Source organism: Rattus norvegicus, chromosome 1 (assembly GCF_021556685.1).
Source record: "Rattus norvegicus strain SHRSP/BbbUtx chromosome 1, alternate assembly SHRSP_T2T, whole genome shotgun sequence".
In the NCBI taxonomy this organism is placed as follows: Eukaryota; Metazoa; Chordata; class Mammalia; order Rodentia; family Muridae; genus Rattus; species Rattus norvegicus.
The window spans coordinates 215,080,527-215,105,898 of NC_141534.1; the positions used below are offsets into that span (position 1 = coordinate 215,080,527).

Genomic DNA, 25,372 nt, shown 5'->3' on the forward strand with positions numbered 1-25,372 from the left:
AAATATTTTAAAGTACAAGAACGCTTGCTGCTCTCACAGAAGACCCTGGACTGCTTCTCAGCACCCACATGGCAGCTCACAATTCTTTAACTCTACTTCCAGGGAATCTGATGCTGTCTTCTTGCCTTTGCTGGCACCAGCACACTTGTGGAGATAATGCATACATACATATATAAATACATACATATCTTAAAAAATAAGTCATAAAGGAGATATCCAGAACCCATGCTGTGAGTTTGTGCCCTCCTTTGGAAATAATATCAAAATCTTATTGTGGACTGGAAGCCAAAAGTGATGTACTGTGCTTTGAACCGAAAGATGAAGAAACACACACATTGCAAAGATGGTGGTTGTCATATTTATTTTTCTGGCTATAAAAGTAATACACGAAGAGCACTGGATTTGGTGAGAATGCTTTGAGCCCTGGCTCTGTCACATGCCACCTGCTGGATCTAGAACAGTTACTTCTCAGAACTGCCACCTTCCCATTTGGAAAACCAGACTAGGCACCCTGTTGAGCTCCCACCACAGATGGCAGTGCAGATCCAGGAAATGAGGACATAATGGTAAACTGGAAAGTGCTGACAAATGGAAGGGGTTAGCATCACCACCCTCAGCTGAGGTAGCACCAAAGTCTGAGCTCCTGCCCTTCCCCCACCTCCTAAACACAATTCAGGGCCACAGACAGCCCTGGTTTGATGAAAGGGGAGAGTCCACACAGATCTTCTCAAGCCTGGCCAGATGGGGCCTCCTGGACCTGATCCCTCCAGAATTGAGCATCTGCTGTGGCCAGCTGGGTAAGAACCTCCTCCAACTCAGGCCCATCCTCCGGAAACCGTTCACAGAAGGATCGGATGAGACCAGCCGCTGAGGCCTCATACTCTACAAGTTGCACTTCTGAGCCTGGGAGATGGGGAGAAAACAGCAGCACAGAAAGATGTGGTTACACAGTAAGATTCACAGGGGCAGCAAGTTCTGACTGAGCTCTCCTGTACAAAGTGTTGACAAACTGTTCAGCATTCGGGCTAGTTATCTAGTTAAGGCATGGACATAACACTTGGAGGAAGACAGAATTATATGGAGGAGAGGAGACTTAAATGATCTGCCACCTGTGCTCTCATCCTTCCCTTAAGTCAAGATTTGTTTTTTTTTTTTTTAATTTTTTTTTTCCCCCGGAGCTGGGGACCAAACCCAGGGCCTTGCGCTTCCTAGGCAAGGGCTCTACCACTGAGCTAAATCCCCAACCCCTTAAGTCAAGATTTAAATCAAGTCTGGCGTGGTAGCACACACCATACTTCCAGCACTCAAGGAGCTGGGGAAAAAGGATCATTAATTTTAAGGCTAGCCTAGGAAATCCTGGTTTCAACAAAGCCAACACAACCCCAACAATCACTAACAAAAATGACTGTTAAAAGTGCTGTGTCAGGGGCTGGAGAGATAGCTCAGGGGCTTAGAGTACTTGTTGCTCTTGTTGAAGAGCAGCCAGCTCTTAGTTTGGCCTCCAGCACTCATGTGGTGGCTCACAACCATCTGTTATTCCAGTCGAAAGAGATCCAGTGCCTTCTTGTGGCTTCCAAGGGCACTGCATGCACATAGTGCACACACATAACATGCAGGCAAAACATACATCAAATATATAAATCTGAAATCAATTTTCAAGTGCTATATTAGATCAAACAAGATAGTTTTCAGCCTCTTGAAACTCACAATGCAGCAACTGCTTCATGTCTAGACCATGGGCGAGTTTCCCAAGCTGCTCTAAGCCTCAGTGCCTTGTGGGTAAAGTGGGGAATGAGCACAGTGACTCTCCTTCTGTGCTATGGGGACTGCACGTGTTAGAGCATCAGCGGGGTGCTCGGCAGTGGCTCTGAGCATCTTACCTGTTTAATGGGCCTGTCTCAGGGTCCCCTTGATCACTCCTCAGCTGCTCAACCTTTGCACTGTGTAGTATGTGGCACTGAGAGGTATACAGTATGTGGCACTGAGAGGTATACAGTAGCTAAGAGTGCAGCCTTCAGGCTAACATGACCTAAGCTCAAGTCCTGACTCTGTGAAGACCATTTGTGTGTATTTCAGTTCCCAGAGGAAGCGGTGAGGGGATGTGAAGACCATTCTTCCCTGGGCTTGGGGAGTTCAACCTTGAAAAATTCCTTTCTTTTATTTTTTTCAGTACCGGGGACGGAACCTGGGACCTTCTATGGCTGCCAGTGAGCTACAATCCTAGCCTATTGTGAAAACACTTCACCCAGTCCCGAGGGCCTGCAAGTCCTCTCCACCACCACTTCCACTACTACCACCTACCAAGTGCTGGGAGTAGAACCCAGGGCCTCTTACATATGGGGCCGATGTTCTACCATGGACCACACTCCAGCTCACCACTACCTTTAAAACCTCCAACCTGTTCCTCCCAAGACCTTTCCTGGACACTCTGAAGCTATAGATGTAGGCTTTTATCCGAGTCTTCTGGGCACTGTTAGTATCCTTTAAACCTTTGTGATTAATATCTTGGTTGAGTTTTCATTGCTAATGGGCTCTGAACTACTTCAGAAAATGGCCTCAGTTCCATCCACTGTTCCGTCCCTCAGGGGCCTCCATGTATCAAAGCACAAAGAAACTGAGGCAGAGAGGTAAGAGACTGAAGGGGTTATTTCACGTTGAAGGGCTGGAGACGGCATGTCTCAGAGAGGTGCCATTTAACAGGGACCTGACCAACAAGGAGAATCATTCCGGCACAGATTCGAAGGACACCATGCCAAGCAGAGAGAACAGTGTGTACAAAGGCTGTCGAGTACAGTGGCCTTGGTGCACTGGAGAGATAGGGCACATGAGGTACCGGCACCATGCAGGCAGGGTCAGGGATGCTGAAAATGGAAATGTTACTTGAGAAGGGTCCAGAACATCTTCATTCTGAATGTTGCTGATTCAAGTTCTCGGAGGTCCCAGGACTACGCAGTCCCAGCTCATTGCCTGGCTTTACCTCCTACTAGGACCTTCCACAGTCAGGATCCTCCATGGCCTGGCCTGGCCTCTACAAGCTCCTACTCTGTTGGCCTTCCTGACACCTCTTGCTGCTGCCTGACAACCGGAGTCCCTTTGTGTGTGTGAGATGGAAAACGCTGAGGTTCTGGGTCTGAAGTCTGTCAGAAAGAGTGTGGCGGAGGGAGCCCTCCCTGAACCAATCGCATCATCGGCTCTCTTGGAGAGACCTCAGGTAGACAAATGGTGTGACATCTGTTACCTTCCAGGCGAGTGTTGGGCTGGACAATAAGCTTCCGGGATTCCTTGCGCAGCAATACCGTGTCCCTTAGAGTGAGGAAGCACTCTGGGGGTGCGTCAGTGACCGCCGCATAGCCCTCGTACAGGGCGCGCCCTGCAACCACATCCCCTGTGGACTTCAGCACCTGTAGGAAGGAGGAATTAAGTGCCTAGATGGGCACTCACCTTGCACCCACAAGAGTCTGCCAGCAACCTTGGCCAGTTGTAGCTCTGGATAGGATGTGCTATGGTTTGTCTTTTATGAAATTCTAGAGCTACGGCTTAAAGGCTAGGTTTGGTATGGTGGCATACACACTTAGAAGGTAGAGACAGGAAGATCAACAGTTCAGGGCCATCCTTGACAACATAGGGAGTACAGCCTGAGCTACGTAAGACTGTCTAAAAAGTCAACCATCATAGACAGTTATTTTTTTTTTTAAAAGAAAGTATCTTGCTCTCTCGCTCTCTTGCTCCTTACCCTCTCTCCACCACCACCACCCCCACATACTCATGGCCTGCCTCTACTCCTTTCCTCTCTCTCTGCCTTTCTCTGTCTCTCCTCCCTCAAATCCCTTCCCCATGCCCTGAATAAACTCTATTCTATACTTTAAAAAAGATAGTATCTCAATATATAGACCAGCCGGGCCTTGAACTCACAAGAGACTTGCCTGCCTCTTCCTCCTGAGTGCTAAGATTAAAGGTAGGATGGCCGACAGCTAAAGTTTTTCAAAAGGCTAGTGTCTATTAAGAGGTTGGACTTTGGGGTTGAGAGATGGTTCAGTGGGTAAGAACCACAAGCATGAGTTCAAATCCTGAGCACCCACATAAAAAGCTAGGCACTGACATATGGGCCTGTAACCCCAGTGCTGAGATAGGGGGACAGGAGCATCACTGGGGCTTGCTGGCGGCCAGTCTTGCTCCAGGTTCAGTGAAAGAGCCTGTTTCAAGGCAGCACAGCAGAGAGTAATGGAACAGGACACACACATGTGCATATCCCACACATACATAACACACACACACACACACTCTCTCTCTCTCTCTCTCTTAATTTAAATAAAAAATGGAAGGAGAGGTAGGGCTTTTAAAAGCACCTAGGCTCCTCTGCTGTTAGCGGGATTAATGCCCACACAGAGGCAGCTATGGAAGCATCACCTTTCCCTACAACCATGAGGTTTTACTCTTATGTTGTCTCCTCGCTCAGTCTCTCGCACGCTCCTGGACTTTGGTTATAGTAGACTTCCTTACTATTGTGAACATCGCTCAACTTCTCTTCATGGTATAGTATACACCTCCGGGGACGGCATCATCAGGAGTGATTCAGGCAGAACAGACTACTGGGAATGGGTCCCAGTACCTTCAATGGATCACAAAGTCTGAATGTCTAAGTCTCCAATCTAAAATGACCTGCTGTATGTAGGCATCTTCTGGTATAGCATATTCTAAGTCACATTCAATGTACTACACATTTTGAAAAGTTATATATGTGTATGTGTTTGATGTATGTGCACATATGTGTTTGGTGTGTGCAGAGGAAACCAGAGAAAGGTATTGGGCTCCTATTTTATCATTTTCCTCTTTATTCTCTTGAAACAGAGTTCTCACAAATCTGGAGCCAGAAAGCTCCAATGACCCTCCTGCCTCCACGGTACTACAGTTACAGGGGTACGCAACCAGGCCTGGCCTCTTACATAAGGACTGGGGATTTGAACTCGGGGCCTTATGCTTATGTGGCAAGCATTATTACCCACCGAGCCATCTCTTCAGCCTTACATTGTTGCTGTTGTTGTTGTTTTGTTTTGTTTTTTTGAGACAGAGCCTAGGTTAGCCTCAAACTCATTATGTAGTGAAGGATGATCCTAAACTCCTAGTCCTCCAGTCTCCATTCCTCAGTGCTGGGATCATGGGTTTGAGCCAACACTTTTATTCAGTGTTGAGAACAGGACCCAAGGTTCCATGTACACTACACAAGCACTCTACCAACTGCCTGATAGCCCAGGCCCTTAGATTACTTACAATACCCAATGCAATGGTGTGTTAGTTCTTAATCCATACTGTTTATGGAATGATGACAGGAAAAAAATTGTGAATGTCCAGTACATACGAGATGATTTTCCTGAGTGTGTGTGTGTGAGTGTGTGTGTAAGAGTGTGTGAGTGTGTGTGTGTGTATGTGTGTGTGTGAGAGAGAGAGAGAGAGTGTGTGTGTGTGTGTGTGTGTGTGTGTGTGTGTGTGTGTGTGAACAGTTGGTTGAATTTATGGATGTGGAATTGGGGGCTCCAGAAAGAGGACTATAGGAATAACAGGAATCAGGGAGTCCCCGGGCAGAACGAAGAGCCCATGTCATGTCTGAATGTGGGGCTCCCACAGTTCAGCCAGCCAGTCACATAGGAATTGAGCCCACTGTTGCCAGACCTTCCAAGAAGCTACAAATTCATATTCATACCTAATCTTTGCTAACACCAGTTTTAAAAAAAAAAAAAAACCACCATGGCTGATACAATAAACAGCTGCCTCAAAGATGGTGTCATCTTGTTCCTATGAAACTCTGCTGAGGAGGCTGAACAGGATGAGCTAAGATTGCCCTGTGCATGGACCAAACGGGGCCACTCACAACCAGCATGCCTTTATCCCAGCACTAGGGAGACAGAAGCAGGTCAGTCTCTGTGAGTCGGACACCCAACTATCCTGGTCTACACAGAGAGTCACAGGCCAGCCAGGGTTATAGAGTGAGACCCTGCTCAAATTAATTAAAAAAAAAAAAAAAAAAAAACAAACCCAAAAGGAGAGCTGATTCAACATTGCCTAGGAGCCGGCAGATTCGATTCCTATACCTAATGCTCTGGTACCCACTAGATTTAGTGCCCTTCCTATCTCAGACGCTGCCACAGACACCATGCTTCTCATCTAGTGGCTTTTATCCTCATTCACTTTTGTGGTGACAGAGGGGATGAAACCCAGGCAGGGTCTCGCATGTATTAAGCACATACTCTACCTCCAGCCCCTAGTTTAATTATATTAAACTTTACAAACAAGTGTTTTAGTGGGGTGTAATGGTACACACCTGAAATTTCAGCACTTGGGAGGCAGTATTAAGCACATACTCTACCTCCAGCCCCTAGTTTAATTATATTAAACTTTACAAACAAGTGTTTTAGTGGGGTGTAATGGTACACACCTGAAATTTCAGCACTTGGGAGGCAGAGGCAGAAGCAGGAGGAGGACACGAGTTGAAGGCTAGCCTGGTCTAACATAGTGAGGTCTAGGCCGTCCGGGGATACATGTAAGATTGTCTCAAAATGTTAAAAAAAAATTTTAAAAAGATGAAAAAGGGAGTGAGTTCAGCAGGTAAACACGCCTGTTACACAGCCTGTCGACCCGAGGCTGAGCCCCCAAATCTACACAGAAGCACAGGAGGTTCAGCTCCACAAGTTACTTCTGACCTCTGTATACACACCAAGGCACATGCACAACCCTCAGTATCACACACACACACACACTCTCTCTCTCTCTCTCTCTCTCTCTCTCTCTCTCTCTCTCTCTCTCTCTCTCTCAGAAGCAAAAAGACCCCCAATTCCCACACATTTTACCGAAAGTTGTTTTCGATCCTTCCTGGAAACAGATGGGTACACTATCATGAAGACATACTTTGACTCCTAATTCAAGTAATCATAATGCTATGATTTATGATATGTGAATTGTTGAAAGCACCCAATAGAGCCCTGTTCTGGTAGAAAGCGCTACACCATAAAGACAGGTTTCCTCATGGAGCTGGAGAGATGGCTCAGGGGTTAAGAGCACTCGTCCAGAGGACCTGGGTTTGATTCCCCCCACACATGGTGGTTCACAACCACATGCAGCCCAGATGCAAGTGACTTGGTGCCCTCTTCGGCCTCTGCAAGCACCAGGCCTTCCTTTCCAGTCTTGCTCAACATCGCTCACAGCAGGGTTACCACCATTCACTCTGGTCGTGGTCTAAAGGCGCCCTGCTAACTTTGTTTCCCGTTTGCTGTCTGCATTCCTTCTTGTCCATGTGAGAAACTGCTCGTGGCTTACTCTGTCACTAGAAAGAGTTGCAGGATGAAGGAACCGTCCAGGAGGTTGAGGTCTTGACAGGTGGGAGAGAGGGACAGAAAAGAGGCTGGTGGGAGCTAAGATGAGAGAGAGACCTTCCCTTACCTGCAGTCTCCGGAGGAACCGCTCCAAAGCAGGTTTGCCCACTGACCGGATCTTGCTGCGGTCCAGGTGGACACGGGCATCTGGGCGCCCATCAGAGCCTGTGGTGGGGGTGACGGTAACGAGTCCTTCGCCAGCTTCCAGCAAAACCCTCAGGATCACAAACCGGGCCTGCATGTGGGCCTGCCAGGGCCAGGGGAAAGAGTCCGTGTGTAGCCGATATTGAGTGCTTGGTGAAAACTCGTTAATGTGTTCAACATGCTAACTGTTATCTGTCTTCCATTTATTCCCTCTTATCCTGGGGGTCTGTTCTGCCCGCTCCTCTCCCCTCAATTTTTTCCTTTCTCCTGTGTTCACAGAGGCAGGTGCTGTGAGCAGAACCTGGTACTCTATCAACCCCCCTGCCCCCCACCATTTGCCACGCCTCTCAGTGCTCCAGACCACAGCTACTCATGCAATCCCCTCACTAAAGACCTGGAGGGCTCTCCCAACCAAGAAGGCATCAGCATCCCCACTTTTACATGACGAAGCATTGAGGCCCAGAGAAGGGAAGTGCCTGGTACAAGGTCACACAGCTACTAAGGGAGTCAGGAGTCAAAGCTCAGTCCAAACTCTAAAATGTGTACTTTCTTTTATATGTGTGTGTGTGCACACACACATCAATTTTCTAAGTTTTTAAAAATGTATTTCATTTTTATTTTATATGTATGGGTGTTTTGTTTACACGTATGTGCACCACATGCATGCAGTGTCTGTGGAATCCAGAAGGTGTTGGATTCCTTGGAACTGGAATTAGACACAATTTTCCTAGCTGTCATCTGAGTGCTGGAATTGAACCCGGGTCCTCTGGAAGAGCAGCCAGGGCTCATTACTGAGCCATCTCTCCAGCCCTCTTTTTTTTGAGATGGGATCTTGCTATGTCACCCAGGCCTCTCAGGAATTCTTGGACTCAGGGAAACCCCATATTAGCTCCCTAGTAGCTGCAAGGCTTTATAGGGTGTATCCCTTGATGATATACACTGACTCCTCAAAATGTGCTTATTTGATTTTGTTAAAAAATAAAAATAAAAAGGCCAGTAAAGTAAATTGACGAGTAAAACATTGGCCACGCAAGCATTAACAACCTGAGCTTGATTCACAGGATTCAAAATGGAAGGAGAAAACTGGTTCTCTGACTCTCCAAAAACTGTTCTGTGGTATACACCACCCACACACACACACATAACACACACACACAGACACACACACATAACACACACACACAGACACACACACATAACACACACACATTATAAGTTAAAAAAAATTAAATCACTGTAGGTTACCATAGTTTCAAACTATATGTTGGCCAGGTATGGTGGTGCACATCTTTAATCCCAGCAATTCAAGAGGCAGAGGGCTCTCTGTGAGTTCGAGGCCAGCCTGGTCTACAGAGTGGGTTCTAGAACAGCCAGGGCTACACAGAGGAGCCCTGTCTAGAAAAGTACAAAACAAAACAGAACAACAAAAACCTATTTGTTGTGACTGAGCGGCTGAGTCCAATGGCTCAGAAGGAAGACCGCATGAATCTGAATCCTGACTCTTCTTCCGGCAGAAATGTGATAGGGCATTTCCCACAATAGATCTGGGGTTAGAGTTTAAGTTTATCTGCCTTAGGGGGTGCACTTGTCCCATCCATGCACCCAGAATCCTGACTGTGGCCACATGGCTGGCTCCTCGCCTGTCCCACCTGTCGCCAGTTGGCCGTCTCTGGGGTGTAGAACTCCAAAGCCAACAGCCCAGCCCGGACCATGTTGAGCCAGTTCACATAGATGACATCTTCTGCGTCAGTTCCCTCAAAGCCAAAGATCCTGTGGGAGCAGAGACAGGGATGATCAGGTTAGCGCCACGCTCCAGGACCTTCTGAGCTGCGCAGAGAGGGGACTCAGCCCTCCGCCCCGCTAGCCCACTGTCCTTACTGAAGTACTTGGGGGTTGAGACAGAGGTAGAGGCCCACGCTCTCAGCCCGGCACTCTTCGTAGCTGGAGGCAATGGTGCTAAATTTGCTATCCCATGTCTCTCCACTCCGGTACCAGCTCTGGATCTAGAAGGATGACCCAGGACCCAAGAGTCAGGCCCTGCCTGTGCCCCCCACTCCCACCCCCACCCCGTCCCAGCCACCTGGCTCCACAGAGGCTCTCCTTACCTGCTCCCCAGTCTCTGGGTTGATCACTGTCTCCTGGTCAAAGTTGAAAGCACCTTTCTCATCCTGTAGAAAAAAGACCGTGAATGTGGGGTGGGCTAGGTTAATAGTGTCCCTGGGCAGAATCGAAGTGGCTCAGAAAGGAAGGGGAGGCTCTGAGGCAACCCACAGAGTTCTGTGATGCCAACCACTCCTCAGGTCCCTGTACAGAGGGGGAAACCAGCGTCCAGACAAGGAAGGGACCACCTTGGGAACTCACTCTCCAGAACTGTGGAGAGACACCCAGTGTAGACCACCGAGCATGGCTGCTTCTCCCCACGTGCTTCTGGTGCCACCATGCATGCTACCAACACGGCCCTTCCCACGCCACCAGGCCAAGCATCTTTCAGTCACCTCCTGGGGAAGGCTCTATCACCAACACAGATCACCGGTGCGGAAAAAGGAGGCTCAGAGACCAAGAGCCCCAAACTGGAATCAGCCCCAGTAACCTCTGTGCCTCCCAGGTACCAACACGTTTACTAAAACCCCATTGTGCCAGGGTTCACACTTCACCTTCCTTCCCTTCGTCACAGTAGTTCACATGATGGAACCCCACTGTACGGATGGGTCCACCGGGGCCCAGCCAGAAGAAAAGATAAAAGACTGGATGAGACACCATGCTGGGCTGCTGACCCTTCAGCTGCTCTCTGAAGTCTCTGGACTTACCAGGTGCAGCTCCATCATCTGGGGAGGCAGCCCCACTAGTGAGCGCAAGCCTAGCCCAGAGCCCCATTCTCACCTCCTTACTCTCCTATGGTTAGTTGTGGCTCCACACTGGGAGCCTGCAAGTCTCCTTGGCATGCTATAAAGACTATCAGCCTTCTCACGTTTCCCAAATGCAAGCCAAGGGCTCCAGGCACTGTGGCCAATGGGGAAGAAGTGCTCTGGGGACTCAGAAAAGACTTGAATTGACCTCCCTGCAAAATGTTCCAGGAGCCCAGAGACATGAACAGGTAAACAGGGTTCTTCAGGATAGCTCAGCTGGTGGCTACTGACCAAGAGGAATTGCTGGGCTCAGGCTGGGGAAGCTCCCCTTGAAAGTATGACTCAGGTGGCCCCTAGACAGAGACCAAGAGGGGCCAGTCTCTGCCACTGCCTGCGCCAAGGCTGCAGGCACTGTCTGCCATTGCACCTTGAGCCTGGACTTTTCCAGATACTGAGGGGAGCCGTGGCTCCCTGGGAATGGACAGCTTCACCTACAGGAGGCAGGTCAGGTGGCCCCTGCTGTCCCCACTCACCTGTACAAAGAGCTTGCCGCTGCCATGGCCCAACAGCTCATGTAACCCCACCTGCACATCAAAGGACGGCCCCTTCCAGCGGATGTACAGGTCCTGTCAAGACAAGCAAGTACCCCACTGACCACCACCACCTCACTGTGTGCACACAGCACACCAGTCCTCCCAGTAAGGCCTGTGGGGGGATGTGCTTTCTGGGAGTCTAGCTTATTCCTCGTACACATGTGGAGCAACCCCTGTCACCTCCACGATGACCCAGCGGGAAGGACCAGCACAGTGACCCTCCACTGTGCACCCTGTGAAGAAACGGAAGCTCCCCAGTGACAAAAGGGTCGGTCACAGGGCAGGAAAGTGGCTAAGCCAGAACCAAAGCTGGACTCTGATTTCACCACCATACTGGACCGCATGCCTTCCCACACCAGTACAGCCTAGCCCCAAGCCTCAGGGAGCCCGTGCCCACCTTGTCTTCTTCCTCCATGAAGGTGAGTTTCTCCCGCTTTGTGGCATAGGCCACAGCCAGCACATTCCCCAGAGACACATTCTTAAAGCCCTCTGTCTGTCTCAGGTCATCATCTGGAAGACAGGGAAGAGAGCTGACAGAGGGAAGGGCAGAGGTCAACAGGCACTGAGAGAAGGCTGAGGGGCAAAGGTCAGTTTGTGGTCAGAAATTTGTGGAGAGGGAGGAGTATAATGGGGAGGGGGAGAGGGGGGATGGCTTCCTTGAATTGGGAGGATATGAAGGGAACTCACAGTTGGGGATGTTGATGCCTGCAGGGATGCCAGAGCCGGCAAAGGTAAGGACATCCAGGGAAGTGAAGTCAGGGGTGAGGAACTTGTCCTTCTCAAAGGCAGGAGGCCAAGGCAGCTCCTTCAGCAGCTGCTCAGCACTTGCAACCAGCCGCTCGAACTTTGCACTCATGTCTTTGTTTACCATGGCCACGAAGCCTGTGGGGAGGTGGGGCTGTGGTTTGGCAACCTCCCGGGATCCTATCTACTGCACCCTCCCCAGTTCCTCCATGGATCTCATTCATACTGAACACGGCCGTCTGCAGCAGCCTATGCTGGCTACTGGGCGCCACAAGCCACAAGCCACAAGTCCCAGGCCCCAGGCAGGAAAACGACAGACCCTATGTACTGCCCGCACTTTCCTTCCTCTCTTTCCTTCCTCCCGTCAGGCTGATCTCTGGATTTAGCAACTTGATATATCCAGCCTCCCTAGATAGAATGGGGAGAATGAGAGGAGGCAGAGACCAGTCTGAACCTCCTGCCAACGGCTAGCCCGTGAGATGACAACAGAAGCCGTCTGCTGTCAGCTAGCGATGAAAGATGCCACATCAGTCTCACAGGCAGCCTGGCATTGCCACTCCTACCTGCGGAGAGCATCATCATACACAGGACTCTGTGATGCTCAGAGGTCTGACCACATGGTTCCCGGTCACAGAACGGATGGTGGGCAAATCCAGGCTAAGAAGTCATGTTTGCCTGTCTCCTGAGAACCATGTCAGGTCAGCCGCAGATGGCTCAGAGTCAGGGGAACTGGGCTCAGCTGCCACTACAGTAAATCCTCAGGTTAACTTCGTACTACACAGTACCTGGGACATTATAAGTAAACTGTCCCAGACCGCTGTTATTACCTCTAGGAGGAAGGACAGAACCCTCAAGGAAGAACAGAAGAGTGAATGTGGACCTGTGCAAAGGGATTTCCACCCAGCCTCCCCACCTCCACAAGTTACCTTCAAATTCTCCTCGGGAGCCAAAGGGGTCACGGTAGCTCTCAATGAAGCCAATGTAACTAGAGGAGAAAGGGGGAGAGATGAAGGTGACCTGGCAGAAGGCATGGGGGTGGGGAGAAGCAGAGGTTTGCACCTCACCTCTCTACAATGGGACCTTTGTCCTGAATCCAGAAGCGGGAGCCCCTCTTATGGGCCTCAATGGAACCCTGGGTGAAGCTCTCCACATACTGGGCCAGCATTTGCTCCTGGTGGCTATTGGCTGCATAAGCCTAGAGGTAAAAAGGGCTTTGGTGAGCCTTGGACCGTCCACCTTTGCTGCCCAGAGGTGTTTTGGGTGAGCCCCTCAGTCTCCAGTCAGCCCTACCTTAGCTTTCTCCAAGTGTTCTACCACCTTCTGGAGGATGGGGGCATAGTCCCCACGGGTGACCTGGAAATGATTCCCCTGGAACTCGTAGCTCTTCAGCTTGGAAGTCAACTCAGAGTCGAGAGCAGGTTCTAAGGAATGAGGCGACACTCAGGGAAAAGGCAGTACAGGAACAGACACCTCAGCAGGCTTTCCACTCTGGCCCAGTAAGAACTTTAATGGTTTCCATTGCCAACAGAAATTGGGGTTAAGTTCTCTTCTTCAAACATGCATATATTAGAGGCTAGGGATGTGGCTCAACTGACAAGAGTGCTTGCCTAGCATGCACAAAACCCCAGATTTGATACCTAGCACTGCATAAACCAGGTACGGTGGTGTACACCTGAAATTTTGGAACTTGGGAGGTGGAGAAAGGAGGATTACACTGAGTTTGAGGACAGCCTGAGCTAGAGTAAGACCTTGTCTCAAAACACACAGGGGCTAGAGCTATGGCTCAGAGGGTACAGGTTCTAGCTATCAGGCCTAACGGCCTGAGTGTAGTCCCTAGGGTGTGTCCTCCACAGGGTAAAAGGACAGACTTGACTTCTGTGGATCATCCTCTGACTTCTGTTCCAGGACGTTTGTGCACAGGCTAAATATTTATAAAGGAAGGAAGCACCAACAGTAGGGCATAGTACTGCACGCGGAAACACCATTGGTTGAGAGGTAGATGTAGAGAAAGAGTTCAAGGTCATCTCAGATTCATACACAATGAGGTTAGGGAGGCCCCAAAGATTACAGGAGACACTATCTCCAAAAAAAAGAAAACCAAAAATCAAAAAATAACCTCCGTGGGGCGGCGGGTTGTGAAAGGTACCCTGATTCCTGGTTGAGACAGGTTGAATCCCCCAGGGACCCTAAAAGGGACAGCAGGCGCATTCCCAGCCTCCCACCTAGATCAGGGTGTCACTAGCTGCAGCTCCCCACATACTCCTGTAGAGCGGTTTGAGACAGACCAAGTCACATAGAGCAATGCCCCAAGCCCCTCCTCCATAGGTGCGGACGTGACCACAGTTACATAGGCTTAAGACACGTCAGTCACTAGTAGAGGACAACGCCCCAAACCCTTCCCCCACAGGTGCGGACGTGACCACAGTTACATAGGCTTAAGACAGATCAGTCACTTGTAGAGGACAACGCCCCAAACCCTTCCCCCACAGGTCACGTAGGCTCAAGACAGATCAGTCCTAGAGACAGGACCACGCCACTGAAAATGTAGATGAGGTCTGACCCATCCAAAAATCTGTATTTAAGGGTCATGTTCAGAATTAAAGGTGTTCAAGAGCTGTCTGACAGCTTCTGTCATAAGAGCTGTAACACCACCTCTTGGGGAAGAGATCTGCTCTCCCAAAATTGCTGCCAGAAGCCCTCTTGCACCCCTCACTAGCTAGTTCGTCTCCTGCTGGCTAAGCCTGGCCTGAAACGGAAGGGTTCTGCCGAGTTCTCCTCCTTTCTCCTGGACCCGTCTACCTAACCCGACCAGAGATCTCAGTGGAAAACTTCCAGCGCGGAGGCCCCCAAACCTCCACAAAAAAAAAAAAAAAAAAAAAAAAAAAAAAAAAAAAAACCAATACTCCAGCCGGACAACACTGCATGTCTTTAATCCCAGCATTAGGAAGGCAAAGGCAGGAGGATCTCTGTGAGTTCCAGGCCAGCCAAAGTTACACAGAACCCAGTCTCAAAAAGCAAAAAATAAACAACAACAAAAGCCCAATACTCCATACATACACCAAGAGTTATGATGGGTGGATCTCTGAGTCCAAGGCCAGCCTGGTCTACAGAGTGAGTTCTAGGACAGCCAGGGCAATTTAGAGAAACTATGTCTTGGGGTATGGGAGGATGGAAGCACATTTTGTTTTTGCAAAAGACCCAGGTTCAGTTCCCAGCACCCACATCAGATGTCTCGCAGCCATCTGGAACTCTAATCCCACAGGGTCTGACACCCTCTCCTGGCCTCCAGCACTTTCAAATACAAGGTGCACATAAACTCACACAGGCACATATACACTATACACATAAAAATAAATCTTCAAAAAGGAAAAAGGAGGAAGAAATCAATCCTTGAAAGAAGATAAAAAGAATAAAAAGAGAGTCACATCTCAATGAAAGCTGAGTATAACTGGGGAACAGAAGCCAGCGACAGGAGTTTGTGTAAGGCAAGGAAGGGACCACTAGCCAAGGACAAGAGACACCGAGGCAGTGTTCTAGAAGCTAGAAAAGGAATGCTTTCCAGTATGTGGAACAGAATCCAGGGTCTTGAACACCAAGGTCAGTGCTCAACCCTTGATCCATATTCCCAGCCCCAAAGCCACTCCTGGCCACTGTCCTACCCTGCAACCTCTGCTTGAGCATGGGATCTTCTGAGCTATTGACATGACTCCCTTCTGCTTCCTGTACCTGTGTCCCTTTTCTTTCTTTTTTAAAGATTTATTTGTTTTTATTTTGTGTATATGTATGAGTGTGTGTATATGTATTATGTATGTGTGTATGTGTGTGTATGTGTGTACATGTATTATGTGTGTATATGTATTGTGTGTATATGTATTGTGTGTATGTATGATGTGTGTGTATATATATTATGTGTGTGTATGATGTGTGTATATGTATTATGTGTGTGTATGTATGTGTGTGTATGTGTGTGTATGTGTGTATGCGTGTGTATGTGTGTATATGTATTATGTATGTGTATATGTATTATGTGTGTATGTATGATGTATGTGTATGTGTATGTGTGTATGCGTGTGTGTGTATGTGTGTATATGTATTATGTATGTGTATATGTATTGTGTGTGTATGTATGATGTATGTGTATGTGTATGTGTGTGTATGTATGTGTGTGTGTATGCGTGTGTGTGTATATGTATTGTGTGTGTATGTATTGTGTGTGTGTATGTATGATGTGTGTGTGTATGTATTATGTGTGTGTGTGTGCGTGTGTGCATGTGTGTGCACTACATTCATGTCTGGTAGCTGGGATGCTGGTAACCTAACCCAGGTCCTCTAGAAGAGCAGGAAGTGCTCTTGTCTGCTGAGCCACCTCTCTAGTTGGTGTGCCCCTTTTTTGTCAGAGCAGACTTTGTGCTGGCCCCTAAGTTTTGCTATCGCCCTGTTGCAGCTCATACTGCCCCTCTGTCTGGAGCACAGAGCATGTTCTTTCACTATATGCCCCATGTTTCCACATTGAGCGCCTGAGGATTACCAAGCACTGGGCACAGGGAAAGACTCTGACAGAAACACATTCTAGCAGGAGGCTTGTCATCAAGACACAGATCAGCTAGGACACTAGCGGGAGTGCAGGATGGATCTCTGAAAAGGAATCATCGGGTTGGGGATTTAGCTCAGTGGTAGAGCGCTTGCCTAGGAAGGGCAAGGCCCTGGGTTCGGTCCCCAGCTCTGAAAAAAAGAACCAAAAAAAAAAAAAGAAAAAAGAAAAAAGAAAAGGAATCATCCACATCTAGCTGTGGAATGGAGAGGAGTTGGCTGGGTAAACGAGATGAGCTCCCAGCTGCTCTGGGCAGGAAGTAGGCAATGACCTGTGTAAAGACAGGTGGAGAGATGAAGGGAGGAGGCTCTAGAACGTGCCTAGGGCAGAGTGTTGGAGGCGTGGACCGACTAGGGGTATGGGTGGGTGAAAAAGAGCTAGCAGAGGGTGACACAGGGGCCTAAACGTATTCCCTATCCTTGCTTTATAACAGGTCCCTGCTGCTACTCCGTGTGAGTGAGTGAGAACAGGCTAAGTTCACTCTGGGGTGGGCTTGAAACCAGGTAGAGCCAATCAGAAACCCATGACCACCCACAAGTATTGGCTCACATTAATAAAGGACTCCAGAGAGTCAGGAGCCAGTCTTTTGCTGTATGAAGAGAGAACTGACATTAAAGAACTCTTTCCGCTGGAACAACTGGGCAGCTGCCCTGAGTCACCTGGGTCATAGGTGGCTGACATAGACATTAGGGCCTGAGCGCACCTGTGTTGAGTACTGAAGCCAGTCGCACCTCATAGTGGTACTTCCCTTCCTGGCCGACCACCTTGAAGAGCCGGGTGTTGTATGCACTGAGGTTCTGGAGAAAAAAAAAACAGAGCAGGGTTTGGAGGATGGTGAGATCAAGAAGACTGAAGAGAGTGGAGGAGTGGCCATCCCATGGTCAGTGAGGTAAAGCAGGCTAGGGCCTCTCTGAGGAACCTTCCCAAGCCCACAGGGAGAGCAAGGGATGACTGTCATGCACTGAGTCATACACTAAATGCTAATTTAAAAAAAAACAAAACAACGGTTGGGCTGGAGAGATGGCTCCATGGCTGCTCTTCCAGAGGTCCTGAGTTCAATTCCCAGCAACCACATGGTGGCTCACAACCATCTGTAAAGAGATCCGATGCCCTCTTCTGGTGAGTCTGAGGACAGCTACAATGTACACATATACATTAAATAAATAAATCTTTTAAGAAAAAGATTGTTGGTATACACCTTTAATCCCAGTACCCAGGAAACAAATGCAGGCAGATCTCTGTATGTTCAAAGCCAGCTGGGTCCACATAGTGAGACCTTGTCTCAAAAAAAAATAAATAAATAAAACAATACACTGGGGCTGAGAGGTGGGCCAGCATTAAGAGTGCTTACTGCACTGCTCTTGCAGAGGACCTGGGTTTGGTTCCCAGCATATAAACAGGAGCTCACAACCCGGTCTAACTCCTGTCTCAGGTCAGCCATGGGCTCCTACATACAGGGGTGTACATTACATACTTCAGGTGTGCGAGTCATGCATGTGCGCCCTCTCTCCTCGCTCCCTCTCCCTCTCTTTAATTTACAAATTTAGGCCTAGGGGGCCCACGTGTGTGTCACAGAGCGTGTGTGGAAATCCCAATCGTTTGAAGAATCAATTCTCTTTCTACCATCCCAGAAGATCAAATTCAAGTCACTGGGCTTCCTGCCAAGCACCTTTGACCACTGAGCCATTCACCAGCCCCACGAGCGCCAATTTTCACAAGCTTGATGGTGTGAGGCACAGAGCCACCTCAGTTAACTCTTAGCTGTGTGAGATGGTCTTGGGAGACAGCCACATAGCTGTCAGTGGCTGAGGAACACAGGGTCCGGAAGCCCCGTCTTGGAAATGTGGGAAGGACAGGGAGGATGCATCCTGGCACATGTGTGAATTCTGATTGGCGCAGGTTTACCTCATGCACAAAGAATCCTGAAGTCTTTTCCTTCTCAAGGACCCAAGGTACCCATATGTCTTTGAATTCAAGCGGGGACCCAAGAGCAGGTGGCAGTGGTGCAGGGGTGGGGACAAGAAGCCTCAACAAACTAGTGTCCCAAATGGCCGATCCCCAAACCTGAGAGTCCAGGAAGTCCTGGGCCAGCTTGGCATCTTCCATGGCACAATCCCCAGAGAAATAGGTGGTGACTCCCTGTCGGGGAAGAGACAGTGAGAGAAGAGGTGCTCAGAGAGACAAGACACTGGAATTACTGAGGACACAGGGCAGACCCTATGAGGCAGCTGACAGCTTCCTGCCTAGGCTCCTCGTGTCCTCCCAGCACCTCCACCCTGTCCCATCTATTTCCAGGGGGAATGGTTGTAAAACAGATTTTCACCGTGGACATTTTCAATATTTTCTTCTTTGAGATTGAGTCTCACTATGTAGCCCCACACTGGCCTCAAACTCACGCTTCCCATGCCTCGCCCTCCTGAGGGCTGCAATTACAGGTGTGTGCCACCATGCCTAACTCAGTCCTTCCTTCACCCTCCCTCTCTCTCTAGCTGACCCACCTGTAAGGCTTCCCCCCATGCAGCCCAAGCAACCCCTAGAGGCAGGAACCCCAGCTCCCCCCACATCATTCTCTCCTAGACTCCCTTCTCCTCCCAGCCCTTCTCACCTTCCCTCTTTGTGCACCCACACCCTGCCAGGACAGATCTGGGAGAACTTTCTAGAAACATTCTATGCCGTTCTCTGTGGTGTGGGGGGGGCACTTTAGCTGGAGAGTAGGGGGAAGAGCCTCCTGTCTCCCATCACCAGCTGCCCTTCCATGCATACCAAGCAGCCTCAAGGACGCCTCCACTTTATCAAGTTCCCGGAGGGTGGGGCTCTCACCTCCTTCCCCAGCCCAAGATGTCGAAGCCTTGGTTCCAGGGAGAACATAAGCTCCCCACAGGTCTGCCAAAGGCTCCTGACTTCTTCTGGATGCTGTTGGGCAGCCTTACTCCCAAGGATCACACGCTCCAGCTTTTCCTGCAAGGAGAAGGGAAGTCATTGGTCTGGCCACATGTCCTTCAGACTCCCAGAGCCTCCCTCTTCTTGAACCTAAGACCTTGTAGGAATAGCAGCGACAGCAAGCCCTGAGAAGAGCTGAACCTCAGAACTACTCAATCAGACACGGCACTCAACATTACCAGGCCACCACAGGTATTAACGCCTGAGGCACTGCAGTGCATGCACTCTGCCTTTCCCCAGGGATGAGCAACAGGCGCCTAACAGCTCACATTTGCACAGCCTGCACTTTCGTGACTCTCAGGTCAGCAGTGTGAAAGGACTGTGCTTTTCCTCTGTGTCCATCTGCGGCACCTGGGGATGCTGAGAGACACCGCAGTCCTACTGTCCCAGGGACAGGGCTGTGGGTAGTTCTGCCCCTTCGACTCCAGCAACGGCCTCTTCTTTATCCTCTAACCACAGCTCACTGCTGCCTCCTTGACACCCTCCCCAACTTACCTTGGGCAGGTTAGGGACAAACTTGGTGTCACCGAAGGACTTATAGTTGCCCATGTTGGAGTAGACCCCTGCAGCGTAGACCAGGAATGCCTGGGGAGTGGAGATAACATAGTATCAAACATATAAGACTACTCCCTTTCCCTTTCAGGACAAGGTCTGCCTTTCTTTTTTCCCCAGGGCATACCAGTGTGGGAGAGGCTGAGGAATCACAGGGCAGAACCCTGATCCTAGGAGGCCCCTGTCCAGCCGAATTTGTTGTCATAGATGAATTTTTACCCCTATCCTACTGGGTAGCCAAACTGGTTTCAGCAGCTACCACACACCTGTACCTAGGCTGGTGATAGCAAGAAGTTGCCACCCACAGCTCCAAGGGTAGGCATGTAAGCTAGCTCGGCCAGTGAGAGAATCACCTTCTCTTGCTATAGGCTGATTAACAGTCAAGCTGCCCACTATCACCGGGCCTAGATGCTCTATGACTGAAATGACTTGAGAAAACTGAGGTGAAGATCTTATCTCAAGACAGCATTCAACAACTAAGTCCAGCCACAGCCGAAGCCTCCTCCAGCCCTGGACCTTGCACTTATGTGAGCTAATAATTCTCTTTTCTCTTTTCTTTTCTTTTTTTTTTTTTTTTTTTTTTGAGACAAGGTCTCACTGTGTATTACCAGCTATTCTGGAATGTACTATGTAGACCAGACTGGCCTGTAACTCACAGAGATTCGCCTCTGCCTGCCTCCCAAGTGGTTCAGTCACAGGCATACGTCACCACACTAGGCTCATGACATTGGGTCTCTGCTCCTTACTGACAATACTGAAAATAGTTGACACTTGGGTAGTCCTTCCTACCTACAGGCATTTCCACAGAGATTTACTCTTTTTTTTTTTTTTTTTTTTTTTTGGTTCTTTTTTTCGGAGCTGGGGACCGAACCCAGGGCCTTGCGCTTCCTAGGTAAGCACTCTACCACTGAGCTAAATCCCCAGCCCCAGAGATTTACTCTTAAACAGTAGACCAAGGCCCAGAGACAGGACGCAATAAGCAGAAATTCCAACGACATGGAAAAGTAGTGACCTTGGCTCAGAAATAAACAATCTGATCAATTGCTTCCCCTTATAGAAAACCAGGTCACATTCCCACACACTCCTGGTGGGAATGTATGGAACAGGTCGAAGCATTTTTTTTTTTTTTTAATAAAAGGGTCTCACTACATAGCCCTAGCTGGTCTGGAATTATGTAGAACAGGCTGGCCTGCACTCAGAGATCTTCCTACCCTTGACTCCAGAGTGTTAAAATCAAAGGTGTGCACCACCACACATGGCCTTAGAAGGTAACTTAACAGAATTGGGTCACTATAAATGTTCAGAGCCGGGGTTGGGGATTTAGCTCAGTGGTAGAGCGCTTGCCTAGCAAGCGCAAGGCCCTGGGTTCGGTCCCCAGCTCCGAAAAATAGAAAAGAAAAAAAAAAATGTTCAGAGCCTCCAACCCAGCATTTCTATTTCTACAGACAGTTCCCATTCACAAACTTATACAGGAATGAGCATTGTGGCATTGTTTGCAAGAAAAACTAGAAACCATCTATAATGTCCAGCACAAAAAAAAAAAAAAAGCAAGTAGATTTCTATGAGTTTGAAACCATCCTGGTCTACATAGCAAATTCCAGAACAGCCAGGGGCACATGGAGAAACCCTGTCTTGAAAAACCTAAAAACAAAACAAACAAAACCTCCCAAATACTAATTTGATAACGATGTACACTGCTTTAGAGTGCTTCACAGCCGATAAAAGGGAATAAATATATATACTCCATGGAAATTCTCCAGGACACAGAGATCTGCAAAACGGGCAGTGTACAGAACACTGAGAACAGGACATAAATGGTTAAACAGGGCTGGGGAGAGGCCTCAGGGGGAGAGCGCACTTGCTGAGCAGGACCTAAGTCTGAATATGCAGCACTCACATACAAGTCAGACATGCCACGCACACAGAGCCCCAACACTGGGAGGACGGCCGTGCGCACGGGCCATCATGGGAGCTTGACAGCCAGTCAGCCTCGCCAGAACAACCTTCAGGTTCACTGTAAGACCCTGTTTGGGGACTGAAGATATGGCTCAGTGACTGAGAGCTCTTTATGAGGACCCAAGTTCAGGTCCCAGCACCCATGTCAAGTGAATCCTAGGCCTCTTTCCTCCATAAGCAACATACACTGACACACACATACACTTAATAAAACAAATCTTTGTTTTTTTTTTTCTTTGTTTTTTTTTTTCTTTGTTTTTTTTTTTTCTTTGTTTTTTTTTTTTTTTTCCGGAGCTGGGGACCGAACTCAGGGCCTAGCGCTCTACCACTGAGCCAAATCCCCAACCCCAAAACAAATCTTTGTAAAAGAGATCCTGTTCCGAGGGATAATAAAGGGATCAGCCACAGTGCCTACCTCCTAAGGGACTGTGCATGCTTTGTACGTTTCTGAACTGCTGCAATGTACCAAGACTTAAGTATGTTATTTGGCCAATACAATCACAGACACGAACTAAGAGACAGACAGAACATTCTACCCAGGTCCCTTACAAACCCCGATTTCTACCCAGGCTGCCTGCCTTCCTCTGTCCCTCAGTATCAGGTGTACAATCACGGCAGACTGCCAAGAACCATGGAGCCTAGGCTGGCCTCAAACTCACAGCAATCTTCCTGCCTCAGCTTCTCACGTGCCGGAATTCAAGGTGTGTGCCACCATGCCTGGCTTGCTTCCCTGCATCTTGAAGAGGCACTGTTCTAAGTGCCCACAATACTAAGGGCAGACCATGTACATATTCTACAGATAACAAGCCTGAAGCTACAGAGGTCTGTGTGTGTGTGTGTGTGTGTGTGTGTGTGTGTGTGTGTGCGTGTGCGCGCGCGCACACGCACACACACTCACATGCTAGCACCCTAGCCTAATCCTCTACCTGGTTGGAGAGAGAGATCTATGCCTCTTGATCCTGGTCCTTCACACCCTTCTAGAAGTGCCTCAGGAAACCAGGCTGGCATATGAGAACTGACCTGATACTCTTCTTCAGTCAGGCCCTCAGCCAGGGCATGTTGGCGTAGCTGGTCAGGGTCCTGGGCACGGAAGAGGCGGCTAAGCAGGGCATAGATGTAGGGGGCTTCAGGAGATGTCTGGAGCAGCACAGCCAGGCCTCCATACCAAGCGGCTCTAGACAGGTGATGGGCATAGAGGCGCTCTGTGGGTGACAGCAGGCGGAATGCCTCCCGGCAGTCCAGGCTAGACACACCGATGTCATTGGGCAGGATGTACTGGGTATCTGCCATGAGCCCTGCAAGAACACATCACAGCCATCTCAGAGAACACACCATCTTCACGTCTGCTGTGAAATCTCATGAGCCAATTAACTTCTCCCACCCAAAAGCCCAGGACGGAGTAATCAGTAGCACACATTCACCTAAAATGCTAAAATCCAAAGACTCAAATACTTACTGGGCCAGCTTTGGCCAGTGGCCTCTCGGACTTAAAGTCTGAATCCAACTACCTCCTTATTACAGATGGGGAAACTGAGGCTCAAAGATGCCAAGCATACGAAGGAAGAACCAGCAGAATAGAGCCTCATTACTAGACTCCCAGCCCTGGCCACTCCCTATCTCATTTCCACCTTCTCGGACTTCCTAACCTCTGTCCTGGATTTCCCAACCCCTCTAGCTCATCACAACAGCTGAGACAGGCTTCATGCTGCATATCCACCCCACTGTTCCTGCTCCACCACAGGGTCTAAAAGCCAAGCCAGCCACTTCATTTTCCTGCATCTCTCCTCCTCTGTAAAACTGACTGTGAATATGACACCCAGCTCAACAGCTGGGTATGGAAATTAGAAAAGGCCTTTCCAGGACAGCGATGGAAGGCAGTTGATAGGGTTTGCCCAGCAACAACCAGGCCCTGAAACCCTGTCAAAAAATAAATAAATCAAAAAGAGTAATAATGATGCTTCTTCCCAGTTCTTCCCTCCCAGCATCTGCCCCAGTCTCATCTCTTTCTTCAGCCCTGTTTTCTTCTGTGGCTCTGTTGGGAAGCCAGATAAGGTCACAACCCATTTTCCAGATAGGGACCATATGACACTTGGAAAGCAAGCAACTTATCGAAAGCTTTTCAGACCAGCTGGGACTGGGAATTCCAAACCCACCACATTCTCCACGCCCCGCCCCTGACTAAGGACACGTTTCCACCCTCCGTACCCCTTATTCGCGCGGCTCCACCCCATCTATCCCTTCGCTCGGAAAGAGGTGTTAACTCTTTACTGTCTGGAAATTCTCCTTGCCCGAAAGCTGGGAGAGCTTTGGAAGAGGGACTGAAGAGTGGACGGAAAGAGGATGATCTTGCATGCACATCCAGGCCTTGCTCTGATCTCCTGAAGAGGACACATCGTGACCCCCAAACCAGGACGCTGTGCCTCACCTGCTGCAGCTGCTCCGTTCGCAAACTCACTTCCTGCTTCCGGCTCTCCTCCCCATACATTGGGACACAAGCTCCGCCCCCACCAATAATCTGGCCCCAGGGAGCAGACGAGCAGCAGCTACAGCCAGTAGAGAGACCGAAGACAGCACCTCCCCTCATTTTTCCCCGCCCCCAGGCGCTAAGGGTGGTGCTTGCTTGCAAGGACCCTGAGGCCTTAGCCTTTTGTCTACTGGCCATCAACAGTACAGACGAGTGGTGTCTGGCAAGGGTTGGTGAAGTAGTTTGAGTATCTCAGTACCCCGCGAGACTGCTGATAGATATCGACGGAGAGGACTGACAAGGTCCCCAAACATAATGGTCCCTATACACCGGGAGCTTCCACAGATATAGCTGGAAACCTGCTCTCTTTGGGGTTTCACCTCCAGTGTCCCTCCCCTGGGTTTGGCAGTTACCGCAACCTCCACTTAGAGAAGAGTATAGCAATGTAGATTCCCCCCTCCTCTCTGGGTTTAGGTTTTGAGGGTGCTATTTGGAGAGTGCAACGCTCTTGCAAAGAGTGTACGCTGTGCAAATAGTAGTCTCACCCACCCAGGGGTGCAGAAAAATCCTACAGGTACTCCGCTGGGTCACCATGGACCTGGGAACAGTCCTTAAAACATTAGGAGCCCCAGTTTCCTCAACACACGCAGGAGTCGAGGCCAGCTAGTAGTTGGTATTTTCTTAGTGAGGTCATCTGCCAGCTAGAATAGAAAAGCAGTCTTCAGTGACTCCGGGGCAGCCCAGGATGCAGACAAACATGTTGTCCACTCTTGGTAGTCAGGGAGGTATCTGTCTGGGTGACCTGTGGCTCTTGCAAGTACCTGTTGACTGACATGCTAAGCACTGCAAAGAGCTTGGGTTAGACTGAGACCTGACTTAGGTCGTCCATGGTTAAATCAGATGTCTGTCTCCTACCAGCTGTGTGACTTTAGATGGGTCACCTCTCTTAGTCTAAAACACCATCAGCTTTACTCCAGGACTAATAAATGGGTCTACTCCAAGGGATGGGCAACCATCAAGAGGTAGCGCTGCCCCCTAGGGTTGTGTAGGAGGTAGTGTCTTGGGACTGAAATCCAACACACCTTCCTTACCATGCCTGTTTATAGAGAGGGCCCAATGCAACCAGTGTCCCAACACAGACACCAGTTTCTCATTCACAAAGGTGCTTAAGGCCACGC

At 49.3% G+C, this 25,372-nt stretch overlaps 1 protein-coding gene and 1 long non-coding RNA gene across 4 annotated transcripts in view; one reads left to right on the forward strand and one right to left on the reverse strand.

Moving 5' to 3' along the window:
* The window catches only part of LOC148007856 (uncharacterized), a 112,833-nt gene that overhangs the window by 41,817 nt on the left and 45,644 nt on the right, over positions 1-25,372 (forward strand). The window lies entirely within an intron of this gene.
* Positions 345-24,188, reverse strand: Dpp3 (dipeptidylpeptidase 3). Of its 3 annotated transcripts, none has more exons than XM_087571228.1 (18): positions 23,936-24,188; positions 22,751-23,025; positions 19,718-19,807; positions 19,103-19,240; positions 18,347-18,421; positions 16,986-17,079; positions 12,982-13,112; positions 12,756-12,886; positions 12,618-12,676; positions 11,635-11,829; positions 11,345-11,457; positions 10,888-10,980; positions 9,614-9,676; positions 9,387-9,511; positions 9,158-9,278; positions 7,432-7,611; positions 3,239-3,401; positions 345-903 (listed from the first exon to the last, which is right to left on the reverse strand). In XM_087571228.1, the coding sequence occupies exons 2-18, from the start codon at positions 23,018-23,020 to the stop codon at positions 728-730; spliced, it is 2,217 nt and encodes a 738-aa protein (XP_087427354.1). In that variant the 5' UTR covers positions 23,021-23,025; positions 23,936-24,188; the 3' UTR covers positions 345-727. The 3 variants fall into 3 exon arrangements, with proteins under 3 accessions (XP_087427354.1, NP_446200.1, XP_087427434.1); NM_053748.2 differs by having other exon boundaries at positions 24,156-24,164; XM_087571308.1 differs by lacking the exon at positions 23,936-24,188 and adding an exon at positions 23,187-23,910.